The sequence below is a fragment of the Chrysemys picta genome, chromosome 2, assembly GCF_011386835.1.
Source record: "Chrysemys picta bellii isolate R12L10 chromosome 2, ASM1138683v2, whole genome shotgun sequence".
NCBI classification, from domain to species: Eukaryota; Metazoa; Chordata; order Testudines; family Emydidae; genus Chrysemys; species Chrysemys picta.
In genome coordinates this window covers 47,030,814-47,053,104 of record NC_088792.1, presented here as the reverse complement: position 1 = coordinate 47,053,104, position 22,291 = coordinate 47,030,814, and the positions used below count along the sequence as shown (strand labels likewise).

Genomic DNA, 22,291 nt, shown 5'->3' with positions numbered 1-22,291 from the left:
AGCAGCAGCAGAGACCGAAAAAAAAGCAAATACAGTACAGTACTGTGTTAAACATAAACTACTAAAGGGAAAGTTTAAAAAAAAATTGACAAGGTAAAGAAACTTTCTGTGCTAGTTTCATTTAAATTAAGATGGTTAAAAGTAGCAATTTTCTTCTGCACAGTAAAGTTTTAAAGCTCTATTAAGTCAATGTTCAGCTGTAAACTTTTGAAAGAACAACCATTACATTTTGTTCAGAGTTATCAACATTCCTGAGGTGTTTGTAACTCTGAGATTCTACTGTATGGAGGCTACGTGCTCATTGAAAGAGATACAGTCATCTTTATATTACAAATAGGCTTGGAAGAATTTTATTTTTATTTTGTATTTAAAAAAATTAAAAATTATAATTTCAATGGATAATATTGATGTTTGTTTTTAAGCTTTTTTATTTTTATCAATTTAAACTTTCACAGTTGTGGGGGCATCTGACAATTATTTAATGATAGTACCCACTGATATTCAAAAAGTTGGCTTTACAACCATTATAATACAAATTGTCAATGTCACATGTCAAAATTTGCAAAGTAAATATCTTAAAATCAAACTCAAATAAGTTCCCATTTTTGTTACTTTACCTATCTGTAAATTTCAATTATTATTGATGTAATATTTTTTCATCAGTTTGTGTGTGCATGGTGAAATCGAGGTTCACTGACACTGATCCAAAAGAAAAAAATCTAATCCAAGCCTAAATATAAAAATAAGTTAATGAAGAGGTTTACTCATATTAATTCTGTACAGTGTAGGGGTTTTTCATTGATACATTCTCTTAGTGCATGAAAAGGAAAATGAATTGTAACAACTATTGAAACAATTTCTCCAGATAATAAAAAATGAATAACCTGTTTTAAATAGAAAACATCAGTGAATATAATTATTTATGCTAAGGTATGATATATTTGGTTTGTTTTTATCTTGTTTCCTCAATCTAACCTTTTACTTCTGTTTATTTAATTGTCTCTAGTAATAAATGAAAAAGAATAAACCATGGGAAACCCAGAAAACATAGGAGATGCATATGTTGCTGTGATTCGTCCAAAGACTACTGCTAGCCTGAATTCTCGGGAATATCGAGCTAAATCATATGAAGTATAAACAATTTTTTTTACCTTCTTTGATTAAAGTTTGAAAATATGAAAAAAATAACATAATTGAAAAACAAAAACCGTAATTAACCCTCAGTTTAGATAGATAAAAAGAGATTTACTATCTGAGCAATCTTAGGTATTTATATAACTCCCATTACCATAGTAGGTGTGTCCCACTCTTTTATTATCTATTTATTTATCCTCAGAAAAACCTTTGTGACATAGGGAAGTATAATTATCCCTATTTTACAGAGTGAGAGCTGAGGCACAGAGAGACTAAGTGACTTGGCCACAGTCACACAGGAAGTTTGTGGCAGAGGAGGGAGCTGAATCTTTGTTTCAGGCTAGTGTACTAACCCAACAAATACCAAAACACTATAATGTATTATGTTATACTTTAAACAAATGCCACAATCACAACATATACTAGAAAAAATTCAGGTAACATCCTTCTAAGTTTCTGAAGTGGTTTTTTTTAATTACATTTTTTGTGTGCTTAAAATCAACAATCAAACCTCAGCGCAGCATATTGACAGGAACATGTCAAACAGTTGCTGTTTTAGAATCTGATCCTACAACCTCTGTGCAAGTGTTAACAGAGTCAGGTCTTTTAGGGTAAGGCCAAGGCTGTTTTGCATTTAGTACTTTCTGAATTTTCTCACTGCTTTTACAATTGACTACCAAGGACCAATTTGTGAAGTTGCACCAAGATCCCACAAATGTGGAATCTTTACTGGCCAGTTATGCTTCTCCTTTTATAATACCCATTTTATAAATAAAAAGCCCTGTGTATAATGACTTTGTACTTTTATTATTTTATATCAAAGGATTTCAAATAAGAAAAATCAAACATTCATCATATAGTTAACGGCATAATTTTTGCCTAATGAAACACATTCCAGCTTCTGCAATATCAAAAATACTAAAAATATAGAAAGGAATACATTCTGTAAATGATTGCTGACTCATGGGATTTGTCCACAAGCAGAGTTCATGATGGTTGTGAAGTCTGCAGTAAAATGCTTAGTAGAATGTCACATAGGAGTTGGCCATCCATGACTTTGAGGACCTGAAAAGTCAGGTGAAAGTACATTCAAAATCACTTACGGTATCTGTTGAATGTCCCACATACCCTTGCTATTTAGAGAATTTTTCACATAGCACTACAATTGGTTAATTAAAAACAAAAATTTGCTAGTCCGCTTGTTAAATAAAAGTAATGTTTCAGTAATTCTTAAATAATTCTTTAATTTTATTGTTTGCAAGATTTTGTTGCTTGAGGTTCCCATTGAAGGACAAAAGAAAAAGAGAAAGAAAGTTTTGTTGGAAACTAAACTTCAGGGAGGCACTGAGATAACCCAGAGCATATTGGATTATGTAGTAGAAACCACCAAACCAATTTCACCAGCTAATCAAGGTATCAAAGGTGAGAATTGTTTTTCCTTATTTGGTATTGGTGTCTCTATAATAATTGTATTACTCAAATAGGCCAGTTAAAGGAAGTAATAAAACAATATCTGTTTTAGAAATCAAGCTCTATTTTAAGGTCTGCAAACAGAAACATGCAACTGAACCCTCAGGCTGTCATTTATTTTCCTTTTACTTCTAAATGTCTTAAAAAAAAAAAAAAAAAACTCAAAAATCCCCAAACTTTTCTAACAAGTTTATTGTACATGAGACCTTGTGTGCCCATACCAATATTTCAGTCCAAAATGAGTTTTACAGCTAAGATTCTAAATACTTAGAAAAACTAAATTACAGTGCACACAACCTTAATCACAATTAAAAAATTAGCAATTTAAAAAAAGGCTTTAGGGATGATCAGAAAATTATGCACCAGATAGCCTTAAACTATACCTGGTAAATTTGTCAAAGTTATAATAAAATAATAATAAAACATCTGGAATCCGCAATATGATAGTATCTAGCTAGCACAGTTTTTGCAAAGGAAATTTGTGCCTCACTTATCTGTTAGAATTCTTTGTCCATGGTAGTAAAATAGAGGATAAAGGGTAACCATTTGATATAGTTTATTTAGACTGTATTGAGGCCTTTGACAGGTTTCCTCTCAAGAAGCTAGTAAAGGAACTAAGTAATTCTGGGGTGAGAGATAAAGTATTGTCATGGATCAAAATCTGGTTGAGCGATAAGAAACAAAGAGTTAAGAATACATAATCCATTTTCATCAGGGCAAAAGCCTAATGGCAGAGTGCCTCAAGGTTCTCTATTATGACCATTGTTGTTTAATAGACCACGTTTACACTTAAAAGTTTTCTTGGCATAGCCATTTTGAGTAGGGATGTGATTTTTTTTGATTTTTTTTTTATGATATAGCTGTGCTGGCAAAAAGTGCTTTTGTCTGTATAGCTCATTTTGTTTCTGAATTGTGTAAGTTATACCAAAGCACCTTTTTGCCAGTGTAATTGCTTCTACACCAGAGTGATTTTTGCTGGTGTAGCTATACCATGGTCATATAATTATTAACAATCTAGAAAAGGGGGTAAGTAGTGAAGTAGCAAAAATTTGCAGCTGGCACAAAATTATTTTGGTTAGCCAAATCCAGAGAAGACTATGAGGAATTTAAGAGGGTTTTACCAAGCTAAGTGAATGGGTAACCCAATGAAACTTAAATTCAATGTTAATAAATGTAAAGTAATGCATGAAAGAAAGAAAAATTTGAACTACTGATACACTTCACAGGGTTCTAACTTAACAGGATTGACTCAGGAAAATAATCTGGGCATTGCAGTGTACAGTTTGGTGAAGACTTTGCTAAATTTGCAGCTGAGGTCAAAAAGGCAAATCAATGTTGGGTTACACAAAGATGGGATGCAGAATAATACGGAAAACATCATAATACCATTATATAAATTGGTGGTTCTCTTTCATGTAGAATACTGTGTGCGTTGCTGCACACCCCATTAAAAAAAGTATATTACAGATTTTAGAGCTGGTTTAGAGAAGGGCAATGGCAATGATTAGGTTCATGGGAAAAATTCATATGAAGAGAAATTGAAAGTAATGGTAATTCTTTACCTGTTAATAATCTGTGTATGTGTGTTGAGTTGCACATATATTCATGCAGCTGCTCAGGGTTATTCAGATTTAATTTGCTTCCTCAGTTTTCAGAAAATAATATTTTATTTTGTTTCCTGAGAACCAGGAAGAATCAAACTGCCAACCATTTGTCCATCCAACACTCAGTTGACTTCCTTTGTTGTTTTAATAATATGTTAGGAAAGCGAGTAGTGTTAATGAAGAAATTTCCTCTTGATGGAGAGAAGGTGGGCAGGGAAGCCTCTCTTTTCATTGTTCCAACTGTTGTCAAAGGTAATGTTTAAAACATAATTCCTGAAGTTGTGTGTATTTTAGAGAAAGTTAAGCCCTTGTTTCCTAAAGAATTTACATATTTATTTTATATAAATGTTAACTGCTGTGATATTTATATTTGGGTTTGGAAGAATTAGATTGAGGTTGATAAAGATCCATAATTGTCTGTTTCTTCAGATGCCTAAAACCAGGGGAGAAATGTAGTTAGTCAAAGTTTAAAGAGAATCAAAGTTTTTAAAAAATAAAATGTTGCATTTTTAGAGACCCAGTGCAATATTTTGTTATATATTCAATACATTTACTAATGGTTAATTTTGGTATTAAGAAACAAGAAAACAAATTTTATTACAAAGGCTACTGTATTTACACAAGTAAACATTAAAAAAGGATCTTTTCCAGCACTCTTCTGAGAGAAGAGTCCCCATGGAAGTGAATGGGGCATTCTTGCCTGAGTAAGGAATACTGAGTAGGTCTCTGAAGGCAAAATATATTTCATATAATAAGGGACTATAAAATACATTTAAAATATTATGGAAGTTTTTTGTGTTTTACTGGGGAAACATGTTCGCTTGCTATTTGTGATATGCTTTGAAAGTGAAAGTTGACAAATAAACACCATTTGAATCGCAAGGTCTTTCTCAAAGCTAACAGGTTATTTTTCCTTCAGCAGTGTACCGTATACAGTTTTTTTCAGTAACTCAGAAAATGAACATGATCACAATGGTGGGACAGTAATGGAACATTTTATAATACATTTAGGGCAACTTTATTGGATTGAATTTTGTTACATACGAATTGGTATGTAATTTGTGAGAGGCAAAGTGGTTCAGATAATATCTTTTATTGAACCAACTTCTGTTGGTGAGAGAGAGAGAAGCTTTGGAAGTTAGTCCAATAAAAGATATAACGTCACCCACCTTGTGTCTCTAATATCCTGGGACCAAACCACTACAAAAACACCGCATATGTAATTTGTATCAGTTACCATTTGGGCAAAATTGATCTACCATAGTCTAAAAATAGAATATCATCTCTTTTGGCTGAAATTGTATAACTGCAAAAGAGGAAAACAGGATTTTTGTTGCTGTTGAAGAGTTTTCTGTTTCTCTTTCCTTTTTAGATAATACAAAATACGCATACAGTCCTGGATGCCCAGTTTTCTACTGCTTACAGGACATCATGAGGGTCTGCAGCGAATCCAGCACTCATTTTGCTACACTCACTGCTAGAATGTTAATAGCCTTGGATAAGTAAGAAATATCATTTAGTAGAAATACGGGGTTAGAAATAGAAAATAGACAAGGAAGTCTGCAAACATGAAAAATTAGATCTGTTTTACAGCAGTCTTGTGATCACTGAGAAGGAAATCATGGTGATATCGCATGTTTTTTTCTTAGTAAGTTTATTTAAAAAAACAAGCAAATCTTGAGGATTTATTTGTAATTTTTCACACCATATAGTTTTGAGGTGAAGATGGTTATACTTTTTTCAATCTAGAGCAGGGATTGGCAACCTTTGGCACGTGGCTCCCCAGGGTAAGCACCCTGGTGGGCCGGGCCGGTTTGTTTACCTGCCGCGTCCACAGGTTCGGCCGATCGCGGCTCCCGCTGGCCGTGGTTCGCCACTCCAGGCCAATGGGGGCTGCGGGAAGCCGCGGCCAGCCACATCCCTCAGCCCGCGCCGCTCCCTGATCTAGAGGTTCCCAAAAAGAGGCTTGTTCACTTCTAGTTCATTAGAAGTGATATGCAAGAATATTAAGAATACCTACATCTTATATAGATAATCTTAATGATAAACTAATAACATTTGCCAGAGTATAATTAAATCACCTTAGCATCTCCATAGTCTAGATTGCACTGAGATTTGCATTTAAACTAGGATTTAAACCTGTTACTTTTGAATAATATAGCGTGTCTTCCCCAGATTTACAGCACTTATTTTTAAATTAGATAATTATGAAAATTTACAGATAATTACTTTAATCTGATTTCTAATCTTTTGGAAATTGGCTAACCACATATTTTTGGTGAGACTGACTTCTTCAGCTCCGTGTAGCAAAGACATTTTTTGTGATTATTTTTTTTTTTTTTTTTGAGATTTTAAAAGTGACTCACTCCTAAATTCTGATCCTGCAAACACACACGCTCTTAACTTTACTCGTGCTGTTCCATTCAGTGGTAAAACAATCAGTACTTCATTTTATCTTCAAAAATGAAGAAATACTGATGTGGCTTGTCTGAACTGTTCTACAAACATTGAATTCAATAGAACGGCTCAGGTGAGTGAAGCTAAGCACATGCATAAATGATGGCAGGATCAGGGCCAAAGACAATAGCAAAGTATAAGTTATATGTTATTTTTTTATTTATTAGCACTGATAGTCATAACAGTTTCTGTCTGCTTCGCAGTGGTAATTGTCAAACTTACCTGTCATTGAATGGATGCCCTAGAATCTAAGCTTCCATTTAATATGTTTGTTTCCAGATTTTATGGTTGTGAAGAAAACCTTGGAAATGTGAACAGAATGTAACTGATGCTATGTCATCTAATTGAGTCTTTAGACCGACTGAAGAAATATCTCTGAAAAGTTTAACACCCTAGCCCAGGGGTCTCAAACTCAATTTACTTTAGGGCCAGTGCCAGTCCTCAAATCCTCCCAGTGGACCAATAATGTCACTTATGCCGACCAAAACTCTGCCCCCCCCCAAAAAAAAAACTCTGCCGCCCACCTGCCTAAGGCTCTGGGAGGGAGTTTGGGTGGGGGAGGAGGTCTGGGGCAGGGGATTGGGATGTAGGCTCTGGGAGGGAGTTTGGGTGCAGAAGGGGAGGAAGTTTGGGTGGGGGAGAGGGTCTGGGGTGCAGGCTCTGGGATGGAGTTTGGGTGCTGGTGCAGGCTCAGGGCTGGGGCAGAGAGTGGGGGTGCAGGAGGAGGGGGTGGGGTTGCAGGCTCTGGGAGGGAGTTTGGAGGCTGGGGGTGTGTGGGGAGGGGCTGCAGGCTCTGGGAGGGAGTTTGGAGGCTGGGGGTGTGTGGGGAGGGGGTGCAGGCTCTGGGAGGGAGTTTGGGGGCTGGGGGTATGGGGAAGAGGTGCAGGTTCTGGGAGGGAGTTTGGGGGCAGGAGGGGGTGTGTGGGAAGGAGGAAGGGGTGCAGGCTCTAGGAGGGGGTCGGGTGCGGCGCTTACCTGGGGCTCTGGGGGGGCGGGAGAGCCTCCGTGCGCTGCTGCCCCCAGGAATCACCCCCGCAGCTTCTTATTGGCTGCAGGGGCGCTTGGAGAAGGGGCAGCGTGTGGAAGCATAGCCCTGCCCCAATGCCACGGGGAGGGGCCGGCAGCCCCTGGAGCAAGCAGGCAGATGCCGCTCAGCTCCGCTGTGCTGCCAGGCCCTTGGGGGGTGAGGGGGGAGCGCCTGGGGGAAGCAGGTGGGGCCAAGGGAGAGACCTGGCCCCAAAACTGCTGAGCCCCGTGGTCCACATTGGGGAGGTTTGAGACCCCTGCCTTAGCCATCTAATGGGGTACTTATTCAAAAGACTTCTCACAAGCCAGGAACAGTTTATTGCACAGTGGCCACAACTTTACCAAATAAACAATATTGTAAACAAATGGAAGGAATTAAGGTATTCTTTGCAGCAAAGGGTAGCTGATGTCCAGGACACCCTTTGTCCTGACTAGGAGAACCCAAAGTCAGAAGAAACTACCCAGCTAGAGATACCATCCAGTCTACCCATGTTTGGACACATGGCTTGGACCACAAGCCATACTCCGCTCCCATAGAGAGATTAGAGCCAGGGCCGGCTCCAGGCACCAACTGAGCAAGCTGGTGCTTGTGGCGGCAGATTGTTGGAAGCGGCATTCTGCCCAATCCTAGGACGGCACGGCCGCTTTTTTTGTTTGTTTGTTTGTTCTTGTTCCACTCCGGCCGCCCTGTAGGGGGCAGCGGCGCAGAGGACCAGAGCGCCCTGCAGGGCAGTCCTCTTCCTTCCCTCCCCGCCGACCGGAGCAGAGCCCTCGCGGCAGGAGGCGGTGCAGCAGGAGGGGCCGCGTGGCAGCGCCCCTGCTGTAGCCCTGGCCGCCCCCCCTTCTCTCTCTCTCCCGCCCGCTCCCTTCCCTTCCCCCCCTACACCCGTGCTCTGGCTGCGCCTCAGGTTTTTTTTTTTTTTTTGCTTTGCCGTTCTGGCCGCCCCGTGTTTTGGCTTGGGGCGGCCAAAAAGCCAAAGCTGCCACTGAGACAGACTAAGGCAGCCTCTGCTTGTGAGTGTTTCCATCCTAGCTACACAGTGAATACCACAATTCTGGTATATATCCCTCTTTATCTCCCTCTCATCCTGGCCTAAATAACCAAATAATTTTTTCCCCTGCAAAGATGATGTCCACCCCAAACTTGTATATTACAGTATGTGAGAGAACCCACACACAAATATGACTTGACCTAAAAAAAGCCCCAAAATCCCACAGCAATCAACAGAACAACAACATTAAATCAGCAATTAAATGCCAAGGCAGTCTCCAGAAGATAAAGACCAAATGCTTGCCCTAAGTTATGCCCCACAATGCATATGTGGGTGGCAAAATCAGCAAGAGGAGTGTGTGAATGGCCCTATGTTTCACCCCAGCTTGACCTAAACAGGGGGCAGGTCCCTCCCTCCGTGTCAGTAAAAGCACTCCTCAGAGTCAGAGGAGCAATTCATATAACAGATTTAGGGCCTGATTCTGTAGCTTCTTCATGCACACAACAACCTTTGACTTCCCCAAAAGTGGTGTACCCAATGTGGCTAAAAAATTAGCCTTTATTTATCTTCAAAATACTAGTGTGACTTTTCCATTCTGTTCTCCAGGTGGTTAGATGAACGACATACACAATCTCATTCCATCCCAGCTTTATTCAGACCATCTCCTCTTGAGAGGATTAAAACTAATGTTTCAAACCCTGCATATGCTATTGAACCTGGTCAGACGGAGAGCTCTCTACACATGGGATATACTGCATTAGAAATAAAGAGCAAAATGTTGGCGCTGGAGAAAGCAGATATGTGTATCTACAACCCTTTGTTTGGGTCAGATCTTCAGTATACCAACAGGGTAAGAGTTTTGTAGTATGAACTATATTTTAGTTGTGAAAGGGATTTGATAATCATGTATTGAACTTTAACATAGGTTTTCTCAGTCCAATGCTTGTGGCCAGATTTGATTTTCAAATGTGCGAATTTGAAAATCTGTCCCCTTAATAGCAACAAGTTACAGTAACTCCTCACTTAAAGTCGTCACTGTTAACGTTGTTTCATTTCTAATCAATTAGGGAACATGCTCGTTCAAAGTTGCGCAATGCTCCCTTATAACATCGTTTGGCAGCCGCCTGCTTTGTCCACTGCTTGCAGAAAGAGCAGCCCTTTGCAGCTAGCTGGTGGGGGCTTGGAACCAGGGTGGACCGGCAGCCCCCTCATCAGGTCCCCAGCAGCCCCCCTATCAGCTCCCCGCGCCCCTAAGTTCCCTGTGGCAGCCGCCCAGCAGGCTATCAATTGCCGGCAGTTCAGTTGTCCCTTCCCCCACTGCCATGTGCTGCTCCTGCCCTCTGCCTTGGAGCTGCTCCCCGGAGCCTCCTGCTTGCTGGGGGGGGGGGGGGGGGCTAATATCAGGGTGTCCCATTCCCCCCTGCGACCTGCTTACCCCATTTCCATAGAGCACGGGGGGGACACGACAGGGCTCAGGACGGAGGGAGCTTGCAGGCAGCAGCTGCTGTCTCAACTTGCTGATCTAAAAAGGCAATGTTCTTAGAGTGGGGTCAGCGTACTTAAAGGGGCAATGCACATCTCTCTCTTTAGCAGTTAAGGCATTCCCTAGGAAATATTCTACCCTCTGACTCCACCCACCTAAACCAAGCTTCACAATCATCATTGCTGTGTACAGTATTAAATTGTTTGTTTAAAACTTATACTGTGTATACATATATATAACATACTCTTTTGTCTGGTGAAAAAAATTTCTCTGGAACCTAGCCCCCCCCCCCCCCCCATTTACATTAATTCTTATGGGGAAATTGGATTCGCTTAACATCGTTTTGCTTAAAGTTGCCTTTTTCAGGGACATAACTACAATGCTAAGCGAGGAGTTACTGTACTGTTTACATTGGTTCCACAGAACGTACAAGTAATTGCAATTGGTTTGTTGAAGTCTCAATGAGAAGGTTTTCAGACTTTTTTTATTTTTTATTTTTTTTATTTTTTAATATTATGTTGTCTTCCTAGGTTGATAAAGTGGTTATAAATCCATACTTTGGTCTTGGAGCTCCAGACTATTCAAAGATTCAGATTCCAAAACGAGAAAAGTGGCAACGCAGCATGAGCAGTGTCACGGAAGACAAGTACTGTTACACTTATATAATTATGTTTTATATTATTTATTCATATTACAGTAGTGTCTAAGGCCCCATTCAGGGAGCAGGGCCCCATTGCCCTAGGGACTGCACAAAGACTTATATAAAAAGTAGTCCCCAAACTGTTTGCAGCACAACACAACAGATTGGTGAAACAAACAAATGTAAGGTGGAGTGGGGGGGACAGTTGGAGGATGAGGCAACACTAAAATGCATGTTTCTTAGCATGATGAATATTAGTCATGTCTGGCCATCTGTCTACCTAAGTTCTAATTGTATAAACATTGACGCATTTTAGCTGCTTGTGCTTTGTGCACATCATTAGATGCCCATAAGTTGTCATTTTTATATTTCTTTATGTTTGATTGTTGAAATATAAGTGAGTTGCATCTTTTTCATATTTTGCTTTTCATTACTAGAGAGCGCCAATGGGTAGATGATTTCCCTCTTCATCGCAGTGCTTGTGAAGGAGACTCTGAATTACTTAGTCGCCTTCTAGATGACAACTTTTCAGTCAACCAGTTAGACAGTGACCATTGGGCACCTATCCATTATGCGTGCTGGTGAGTATTTTTTTTCCAAGTGAATGTATTTCTGGTATTTATGGCTGAAAACCACTAAGCACTTGTGTGGTTTAAAATAGTAATTAAATGCCAGGAAGTCCAAACTCTAGAATTTTAGTTGTCATTTGTTCTTATAGTTAATATAAAAAAAATGTTGAAAGAGAAATTAAACCTCGTGCTTCAAGGTTTAAGCTGATCTCTGACTAAAGGGTTTAGAAGGTGGAGATCTAATGGGACATTGTCCTACGGCAGCCTAATGCTAGTTTTCTTGTACCTTCCTCTGAAATATTTGGTGCTGGCCCCATCAGAGAGAGTGTACTGGACCAGATGGACCATGGGTCTGATCCAGAATACCAATTCCTATGTAGCCCAAAATTTAGATTTTATTAAAACAATTACAGACCCTCAGACCAATAGAAATGTGTCAATATTTAATTCAATCTTTAAATTAATCATTCTTCTGCAAATATTACAGTACTGAGAATTTGAAAGTGAAACTGACATATGAACAAATGTGAAACTGACTTCATTGATTTTTGTCTATGCTGAGACAAATGCAGAAAGTTAACCACATAAATGATGCAAAATAAACTGGATTTTTAAAATCTTTTGATTTTAATGTCATGCGTGGGAACCCTTAAATAGAATGTGGTATAGAAGTGAAGAGCATTATTATTAAACAATGGCTTGATTATTCCATTTTGAAAGTACACAGAGAGCAAGAACTTTAAATAACATGTTCTTTTATTTTTGTTATTTCAGTATTTACTTCTGGTTCTATGCAGTGTTTCTACAGCATGTCTTATAGTTGTAACCTGGCCACTATAGATAACATTACATCAGAAGTTTCATTATAACCCTTCTTTTCACATGATCCTAACCGTCTGAAAATACATCCTTTGGATAATTATCCTTATGTGTTTTCTTAGCCCAGAGGTAAAATTTTATGGAAAATGAGGAAACATTCTTCAGCTGTTATTTGAATTATTGAAGAGTGAAAGAAATTAAACTTCTTTTAAAGCATTATAAAACGTTTTTAGCTCTCAAAAAATTCAAATGGCTCAAATCCACTTCCCACCAAACTACACATGTAAATAGCCTTTACTGAGGAGTAGGTTTATCCAGAAAAGAAGAATTCTGCTCTGCATTCCTGTAGTCTGAACTAAAATTGTTCACAAGACAGCTCAGCATCATAGAAATATAGGGCTAGAAAGGACCTCAACCCTTCCTGTGCTGAGGCAGGACCCAAGTATACCTAGACCGTCCCTGACTGGTGTTTTGTCTTAAAAATCTCCAATGACAGGGATTCCATGACCTCATTTGGAAGTCTATTGCAGTACTTAACTATCATTATAGTTAGAAAGTTTTTCCTAATATATAATCTAAATTTCCTTTGCTGCAAACTAAATTGACGACTTCTTGTCCTACCTTCAGTGGTGATGGAGAACAATTGATCACTGTTCTCTTTGTAACATCCCTTAATATGTTTGAAGACGGAGTAGAGCAGAGCAGTTACCTCCCACATCATGCTTCTGGCACTCCTACTAATACATCCCAGAATGATATTTTTCTTTTTTTGCAACTGAATCACATCATTGGCTCATATTAGATTTGTGATCCACTGTAATCCCCAGGTCCTTTTCTGCAATACTACTGCTTAGTCAGTTATTCCCCATTTTGTAGTTGTACATTTGGTATTTCCTTCCTCAGTGTAGTAATTTGCATTTGTCTTCATTAAATTTCATCTTGTTAATTTCAGACCAATTCTCCTATGTATCAAGATCATTTTGAGTTCTAATCCGTCCTCCGAAGTGTTTGCAACCCCACCCAGCATGGTGTGTGTTCTGCAAATTTTATAAGCATAGTCTCCACTTGATTATTCAAGTAATTTAATGAAAATATTGAATAGTATTGGACCCACGACAGACTCCTACGGGATCCCATTAGAAACATCCTCACAGTTTGAGAGCAAATAATTGATAAGTACTCTTTGAGTACGATTTTTGAGCCAGTTGTACACCCACATTATAGTAATTGCATCCAGACCACATTTCCCTATTCTAAATATGCCATATGTCCTAAAACGTTCAGGAATATCTCTGAAAGCATCTGAAATAGGTTTTTTAAAAAAATCTTGTTGTGTTCATTGTTGTGGCCATTCTGCTTTTAATCTCTCTTGTAGGTATGGAAAAGTTGAAGCCACTCGAATGTTGCTGGAGAAAGGGAAATGTAATCCAAACCTACTGAATGGACAACTTAGCTCTCCTCTTCATTTTGCTGCTGGAGGAGGACATGTTGAAATTGTGAAAATTCTTCTAAACCATCTGGAAATTGACAGAGTAAGATACCTTTGTAACTGGAATGATTTTTACCTACAGTTGCAGCACACACTTACAATATCTCTCATATATATTATGTCTCCAGTTCCCAAGGTAAAAACAAATAAATGCAGTTTAGTTCTTAATTGTCTCTTAAATTAAATTTGAAAGGACATACATTTTAAACTCCCAAATTCCAGTTGTACAATTATCATAGGAAACTCCATCTTAAAACTTAATCTGCCCAAACATACAGACTGATTTATATTTGCCCCCTTTGTCAACTGTACTTTAACTGGATTTTACTAGAGATTTTAGTCTAAACTCTCACTATCTTTTGTAAAATTCCTATTAATTATGAAGAAGTAAATTCCTCAGTCTCTGGCTTTTGCTTGAATTGCACATTTCTATTATTTATCTAGTTAAAAGTCTTTTTTTTTTTTATTATTGCTATCGAATCGATAGGCTCCAATCAGGGCTAGGCTGCATTGTTCTAGGTGCTCTGTAGACACATAGAAAGAGACAGTGCCTGGCCCTATAAGAGCTTATAGTAAAAAAAAAAAAAAAAAAAAAAAAAAAAGCCAAGAAGTAGATAAAGAGGAGCAGAGCAGGATATGTCCAAATACAAGCAAAGTAGTCACACTTATAAGAGATGTGTGGTGTTAGTTCCACTCTTTTCTGCAGCATACAAAGGTTAGAAAGAGGGAAGCAATCAAATTCTGCACCATTTTTGTATACATTTGTTGTATATACTACTGTGTCCAATAACAAATGCACATAGTGTGATGAAAATGTACAGATGGAAAATACATTATAGGACTGAAGTTATAACCCCATCAAGTGGGGCAGTAGTTTTGGTTGTTAGTTATATTACATTTAATTTACTGATAATAAGTAAGTTGTATATAAAAGGAAGTATTTCTTCACACAGTGCAGTCAACCTGTGGAACTCCTTGCCAGAGGATGTTGTGAAGGCCAAGACCATAACAGGGTTCAAAAAAGAACTAAATAAATTCATGGAGGATAGGTCCATCAATGGCTATTAGCCAGGATGGGCAGGAATGGTGTCCCTAGCTTCTGTTTGCCAGAAGCTGGGAATGAGCGACGGGATGGATCACTTGATGATTACCTGTTCTGTTCATTCCCTCTGGAGCACCTGGCACTGTCCACTGTCAGAAGACAGGATACTGGACTAGATGGACTCATTCTTATGTTCTTCTGTATGGGAACTTCAAAACCCCCTCTCCACCACCAGCACAACCACAGAAGATCTATGACTATGCATTTTACTCTATATGTAGAATATATGTCAGAATGCACAGTAGCACAAAATTAAAATACTAAAATGCTATTTTAAATGGAGTCAAATTGGTGCTTATGTAATAAATGACTGACAGCTCTGACTAGAATAAGATTTAGTGTAAGCAAGTTCTATGCAAGGTTTTTCAAACAACTCTGCCAACACACCTCAGTCTTGGCCTGCAAACACACCTGCTCTTCTTATCCCAGTGATTTCCTGTGGAGAGGCTGCCAGAAACAGATAAAATAAACAGAGAAGTACAATTAATGAAAAGGATTTAAACAATCAAACTTCTGAACTCTATGAACAAGGGAGGTTTTTAATTAACATTATTGAAAATCCCAGATATTTTAGTTATCTTCAAAACTTGTTAACATTTACCTTTCTAGATTGAAAACTATATTTATGCCAGGCTTTCTGTTCATATTTGTAGCACATTACTGATCAACAAGGAAGATCCCCATTGAATGTCTGCGAAGAGAGCAAACAAAATGATTGGGAAGAAACAGCAAAACTGTTGAAGGAAGCCATAAATAAACCTGTATGTGTTTACCTTTTAAACAGTTTAGTAGTCATATTTGAAAGTCTTAGAAAATGTATACAGAGTGGAAAACCAAGATGTGGTAGGTCCACATATAGCAATGACAGTCTACAGGACATGTACTCTGCATGTATTTAGATTTTTGGTGTGAAATGAACATTTGTCATTTTAAATGTTTGTATCTTGTATCTATGGCTCTACAGCTGTGTGCAAGATTTTAAAATGTAATATTTTGATTTCTGGAAGTATAAAATAGCACAAATTCTACTGCCACTACTGATCATTCTACCACTGCTTGCTTTTGTATGTATGCCAGCGTTTTATATATTGATACAGTCTGCCGATATGTTGTTTTTAAGCACGTTTTCATTTGACTTTCAGTGTTACTGAAGAAGGAACTGATCCCTCTAATTTTGCCTTATAAAGCAGTTGTTCTAAGCTCTGAGCATAAGAGATGTTATTGCCTTCTAATATAATCAGATTAATATAGTAAAACTAAGTATTTGGTAATTGAAGTTACTACAGTAGAAGTGGGAGCAAGTGCTATAGTTAAGATTACAAATGTTTTCCATTCCAACCTCATTTTCAGGCAATCATAATATTCCAAGACATTCACCTTTCTGGCTAAAAGTTTCCAGGCTTGGTCTCTGAATTTTTTTGGGAAAGGCTGAGCAGAGGGGAGATGGGGAAATGCAAAAATTATTATAATAGCAGTGTAACTTTTTTTTAAACCGCTAAAGCATTGAAACAACTGGAGATAAGAAGTTTAAGCTCTCAGTTCAGCTTGGTACTTAAGCACATGAGTAGTCCCATTGATTTAAGTGGGATTATTTACGGTATACATAAAAGTTAGTCACGTGCTTAAAGCATGGCTGTAGTGAGACGTGTTCTGCACCCACAATCCAATGAAGTTAATGGGAGTTTTGAGTAAAAATTAGTAGTAGTAGTAGTGCCTAAAGATCTCAAGTAGATTGGGGGTCACCTTGTGCTAGGAGCTGTACAAACATATAATAAATTTAAGGCCTTTGCCCCCAAAGAGTTTATGGCCTAAAAGATAAGACTTAAAGGATAAGTGAAACAAATTAGAGGGATGGAGGGAGGAAAAGGTAACAATAAGATGTTTTAATATAAACTAGTTGTGTGCATAATTCATAGTCAATCAGTAGTAGTAATCACATAATGCATGTGGCAGGATATACATAGGCACTTAGCCCCAGATTTTTAAAGGTATTTATGCATTGTTCTGCTCAGCATTGCAACACCTAAATACCTTTAAAATCTGCACCTTAGCTACTATGGTAATGGGCATGGTATAGAAATGTAGAGAGAGACAATGCTATATGGGTCTCGGAGGCCCCACAGATCTGTGAAGGGTGTTCTGATCCAAGATAAATATAAAAGAATTCTGCAAAATTATTTTTCTCAAAATGTAAATGCTTCTAAATTGGATTAAAAATTGATGTTTGTGGAAATGAAAGCAATAGAAGAGTGGGATTTTAACTTATGATTAATTTGTCTCCCATTTTTTTAATGATATTTTTATATATTTTTGCCATAGTATGAAAAGGTACGGATTTATCGAATGGATGGGTCATATCGTTCTGTTGAGTTGAAACATGGAAACAATACTACTGTACAGCAGATAATGGAAGGAATGCGTCTGTCTCAAGAAACACAGCAGTATTTCACTATTTGGATTTGTTCTGAGAACCTTAGTAAGTAGTTATTGTTTTGGATTTTGTTTTTTTACATTTATTTTTGTAACTGTCTTGCTAAAGTAATAAAGGACACAAGCAAGACTGGTACACCAAACAATAATCTTGCCAGCTTTCTTTAGTCATACACATTGTCCTGTCATTTTCTGCATTGCTGAGTCATTCTTGAGACCTTTAAAAAACTTATGAGAATTTTGCTCACTGTAGTGCAGAGAGGCAATTGCAAAAAACCTAGACATGACTAGATTGATAAAGAGTTGGCTGTTAGTTAGACGAGACTTTGGAGCTGAGCAGGGTTGAGTTTTTGGGGTTTGCTGGGTTTTTTTTAACACCTAGAACAAAATTTCTTTAAAAACACACTTTTTTCAGTAGCTTAGATTTGGTGCCTGTCATGTATGTTTTTTAAAATAGTGGTTCTCATTGGAAAGAAGGGAAAAGATTGTGCACCATGAAATATCTTACAGTTCTATAATACCATCTGTGAGAAAATCATCTTGAATGCCTTCTAGAACTTTAAACCATTGAGATCAGTGGAGCTGCTGCAGTAGTCTGCCTGGCCACCCTCCACAAAGAGAACTAGATATAGATGCCTGAAGAGACAGGGATAGTTCAGTGGTTTGAGCATTGGCCTGCTAAACCCAGGGTTGTGAGTTCAATCCTTGAGGGGGCCACTTAAGGGTCTGGGGCAAAAATGAGTACTTGGTCCTGCTAGTGAAGGCAGGGGGCTGGACTCAATGACCTTTCAAGGTCCCTTCCAGCTCTATGAGATAGGAATATATTATATTATTATTATAACACAGGACTTCTGTGGGAGCTGCTGGATGCCTTGCGCTTTTGACAATCATGTCACTTATTAAGGTGCTTAAGTATGGACTTTGCAGCCTGGTTTTAGGCATCCACTCTTAAAATCTTTGCCTGCAAATATAGGGCCAAATCCTTCAAACCTTGCTCACATAAATGAGCCATACTCATATATGCAACTTATTCAACTTCAGTGGAATTATTCATGAGAGTAATAATTAAAGGACTGGACTTATGTTATCTATGCATATGTTGCGTTAATTATTTGAGATCATAAAGAGTTTGTAATTTTTAAAGCATTCTAGTTTAGCCCTGTAAGCCAGTGGGCCATCTCACCGTGCATCAAAAGAACTCTCAACTGCCACAGGACTTCAATACTTTTTTTTTTCCAGACACTAAATTTTTTATTTCTCTCAAATAAAACAACTTAACTTAATTTCCAGATGTAAATCATGTCCTTTCCCCTGGCCCGTGGACTCTTGTAGGAGCTATTATTTCCTGCAGCTCTCACTTCTCAGGTCCTCTGCCTGGGTGTTAATTCAAGTCTGTGTGCTCCCTTCTGCAAGGAGGAAAGCTGCCGCAGAGTTGCACTCCTAGAATATCTGCTTGGGAGCTAAGGAGAGCCCGTCTTGATACCTGAAATCATGCTGCCCTTTGCATCCCAGCAGGACTGGCACTTAGTTTCAGTCTTCTATTATATGATCCCTGGACTTTATTCCCATCACTGGGAAGGTGAGCTGAGGCTGGCACAGAGTGCAGCTGAGCCCCATCCCCTTTAAAGGGCTTCCTCACCCTGTGACAGTCCTTAGTACATACTTTATTATCTGATTCTAGCGTTATGTATTATGAGATACTTTTTATGACTATTTAGTCTGCTTAAATGTGTACTAAGGTAAATTTGATTACCTCAACTTATTTCATATGTATAATAAATTCATGTAGTCAATGTTGCACTAACCTTTTTAAAAAAAAATTATACAAGTTCTCAGCTATATTTAGCACAGGAAGCATCCTTATTCCTATTGCTAGCTTTTTCATACAATTTAAGACTCCTCTTGGATTGAAGTCATATGTACAGTATATATCTTTGTAATTCTTTTTCTTTAGTAACATTCATGCCATCTCTTTCCAACCAGATTTCAAAAAGATAGGTAGAAACATGCATAAGCTGTAGTCAGTCATTATTACGCCTACCTGTCAGAAAAGGTTGTAAACAGCATTACTGTGACAAGGTTGCTATGGGGCTCATTTGTAATGCCAATTAAATGTGAGAAACTATCATTATGATTTCAACTGCTTCAGATTGGGTTAGATTCACTGCTTGTGGTAGTGTAAGAAAAAAAGCTGTGCATTAAGAATTCAATACTTTAGTGCTGCTTTCTTCTTTTTATATCTGGAATTTAAAATATGATGAGTGTGTGTTATAGTTGAAATTGTTTTAAATAATGCTTTTCTTTAGTTTTTCTGTCTGACCATTTTCTCCCAGTTTCACCACTGTTTCTTAACTTCCCTTTATGAACAACCAGTAGAAAACTATATGGGCCCACCAGCAGACATACAAACGCAGAGCTGCAGTCCTTGAGATGAAAGGAGCCTGGCTGAGTGATGTCTTGATGCTTGTCTCCCTTTTAGAGCAGGGCAAATAACTGATTTTATGGTTCTCTGGCATTTCTGAAAAAATGTGGGGAAAGTAGCAGTTTGGATGAAAATTCAAAACATTTCAGCAAACTGAAAAAGTCACTTGTGGGTTGAGCAAAATCTTTAGTTCAACCCAAAACATTGTGTTTCTGGGCATTATTAAAGTGTTAAATTCACAAAATAGGAGAGGAAAAGGAGGTAGTAGTGCCTCCATAATGAGCTTTAGCCCAATGATTAGGGCATTCACCTGGGATGTGAGACACCTGAGTTCAGATCCTCCCCACCTCTGCCTAAAGTGGAGAAGGGAATTGAACTTGGGTCTCCTACACTATAGGAGAGTCCCCTAGCCACTGGGCTATGGGATATTCTAATATGGGTCTCTCAGTCTTTCCTGTTGAAGCTGTTCCACTGTGCATAAATAATTAAATAGTAATTGGAGAAGGAATATGAACTTGGATTTCCCAGATGAGTCCGCTGATCACCAACCTAGAGTCATTTCGCTCTTCCTCTCTGGCCCAGTGACTGCTTGTTTGTTTAGACCAAGTGGAACAGCTAGTTTCCAAAAATTAAAAAAAAAAAAACAATCACTCCGCTCTAGTGTGTGTTCCGAGTGTGTGTTCCATCTTATTTTGCCCAAAATACTGAGATGTTTTATTTGCTGTACAGGGAAATATTACTGATTTGTTAAGTTTTTGTTATCAACAAATAATCCTATGAAACATTCATAATTTTCCAAATTAGACTAAGTATTTGAATTTTCAAAAAAAAAAAAAAAAAAATGAAGACTCCATGTAATGAACTGTATAGTACAGATTTAAACCAAGGTGCTCTGTGAAAATACTTTGAGAAATCAGCTTGTTTCTGCTTGCTTATTTAAGCAACTAATAGTCATCTTACGTTCGATAATGAAAATCTAACAAGAAAACTATGACAGGTTATGATGTTTTTAATTGTAGAGGGATTTGAATGTGGGAAGGACAAATCAGAAGTTGCAGCAGTGTGAGATTTTAAGTGGGCAGTAGCTGTGCAGAAGTCAAAGAAGTGAGGGAGAGTTGAGTAGTGGGGAGCTAGAAGACAGGTAAGCAGTAGGGAGATCATGAGGGAAAGAAGGATAGGCAGATGGGTTGCCTGAATGTAGCTGCGGCTGTGTGCTGGTTAGCACAAGGATCTAGATCTGTAGGTCAGCCTCAATAAGAGTAGGGAAGCAGGAAAAACTGCATGGTTACAGCATGTTGGGATCATGATGCTTTACAGACCATAGAAAGGGCGCAGCCTCTATCCTGAAACAATTACAGTCTATAAAATGGCAAAAATGTTTCTAAAACAAACCGAAGATATATTTTCCTGTCAAGACTTGAGTTCTGGACTTTTATTTCTCCTAAAATAACTGCTACAATCACTAGCTAATACAATCATTAAAGCCTAGTAGTTAATGTAGTTCCTTACCCTGAATTAGACATCTGTGATTCCACAGGCACTAGCAGAAGGAACCGATTCAGAAGCAATAAGAGGAAATTATTTTAAATGTTTTATTTGATGTGGTGTATTGGCCCAATCCTGCAGTCCTTACCACAACCTTTTACTTTTTTTTGTTTTTTGTTTTTTTTTTGTTAAAGAATTTCAATTCACTTTTGAGAAGCTGACCATAATTCAAGCATGCATTTACTGAATTATTGGTGTGGCCTCTGCTGTGATAAATTTGTCACCATGTTTGCGACCTTTTATATACGGTAAAAAGAAAACGGTTCTTTGTTTGAGAAAAGCGAATTCTCAGTTCTTACATTTTGGTATAGCATTCATTTGAGCATCTATGTGCTTGATTCCCCTGTTTATTATTTTAAATGAAAAGTTGTTATTTTCCAGGCCTCCAGCTGAAGCCATATCATAAACCTTTGCAGCATGTTCGTGACTGGCCTGAAATACTCACTGAACTGACAAACTTGGATCCTCAAAGGGAAACCCCACAGCTTTTCCTGAGGAGGGATGTGAGACTTGCTTTGGAGGTTGAAAAAAAGGTCTGCATTAGAAGTGCTAATATCAAATACAGGTGCAGAAACAGAAACCTTTATCAGCCAGGAGTATGTTAATTAGAATGTCAATCCATTAGTCTGTTTTAGAACTTAAATAAATTTTGGAATCCCCTTCCCATCTGACCAATAAGAAAGGGAAAGAAGTTGCAGACTACAGGTTCAGAACCCATGACTTTAGATCATATTTAAACCTGTTAGAAAACATTAGTGGGTCTAAGAGTAACTGTCAGTTAAAGTGATTTGTTCTTCTGCCTGTGTGCATGTAGGGCCTAATCCAACTCCCACTGAAGATTAAGGAAAGAGTCCTGTTGATTTTGATAGGAGTTAGATCAAGCCTGTAATTCCTGTTAATAATTGTGGGACAGGACAATGGTAGAATAGGCCTCTGACTTTTTACAATTCTAAGGTTTATTCTCCTGTTATTTATTGAAATTGCAGAAAATCACTTACATTCCAAACAAATGTATTGTCAATAATAATAAAATAGTACTAAGCGAGCTCCTATAAACAGCAGTTTCTCATCAATGCTATTCCTCCAATAGAATAAAGACTTGTCAGAGT

General features: G+C 38.1%; 1 protein-coding gene across 3 annotated transcripts in view; it reads left to right on the top strand.

The window, feature by feature from the left end:
* The window catches only part of KRIT1 (KRIT1 ankyrin repeat containing), a 53,314-nt gene that overhangs the window by 15,297 nt on the left and 15,726 nt on the right, over positions 1–22,291 (top strand). For 2 of the 3 annotated variants that reach the window (XM_005282399.5, XM_065583074.1), the window contains 11 exons: positions 1,007–1,131; positions 2,397–2,556; positions 4,368–4,460; positions 5,581–5,710; positions 9,290–9,533; positions 10,697–10,812; positions 11,244–11,387; positions 13,570–13,726; positions 15,439–15,546; positions 17,105–17,261; positions 21,564–21,715. In XM_005282399.5, the coding sequence (XP_005282456.1) occupies positions 1,030–1,131; positions 2,397–2,556; positions 4,368–4,460; positions 5,581–5,710; positions 9,290–9,533; positions 10,697–10,812; positions 11,244–11,387; positions 13,570–13,726; positions 15,439–15,546; positions 17,105–17,261; positions 21,564–21,715 (1,563 nt within the window). In that variant the 5' untranslated portion in view covers positions 1,007–1,029. The remainder of the gene's footprint in view (positions 1–1,006; positions 1,132–2,396; positions 2,557–4,367; positions 4,461–5,580; positions 5,711–9,289; positions 9,534–10,696; positions 10,813–11,243; positions 11,388–13,569; positions 13,727–15,438; positions 15,547–17,104; positions 17,262–21,563; positions 21,716–22,291) is intronic. The other variant, XM_005282400.5, reaches the window with a different exon arrangement.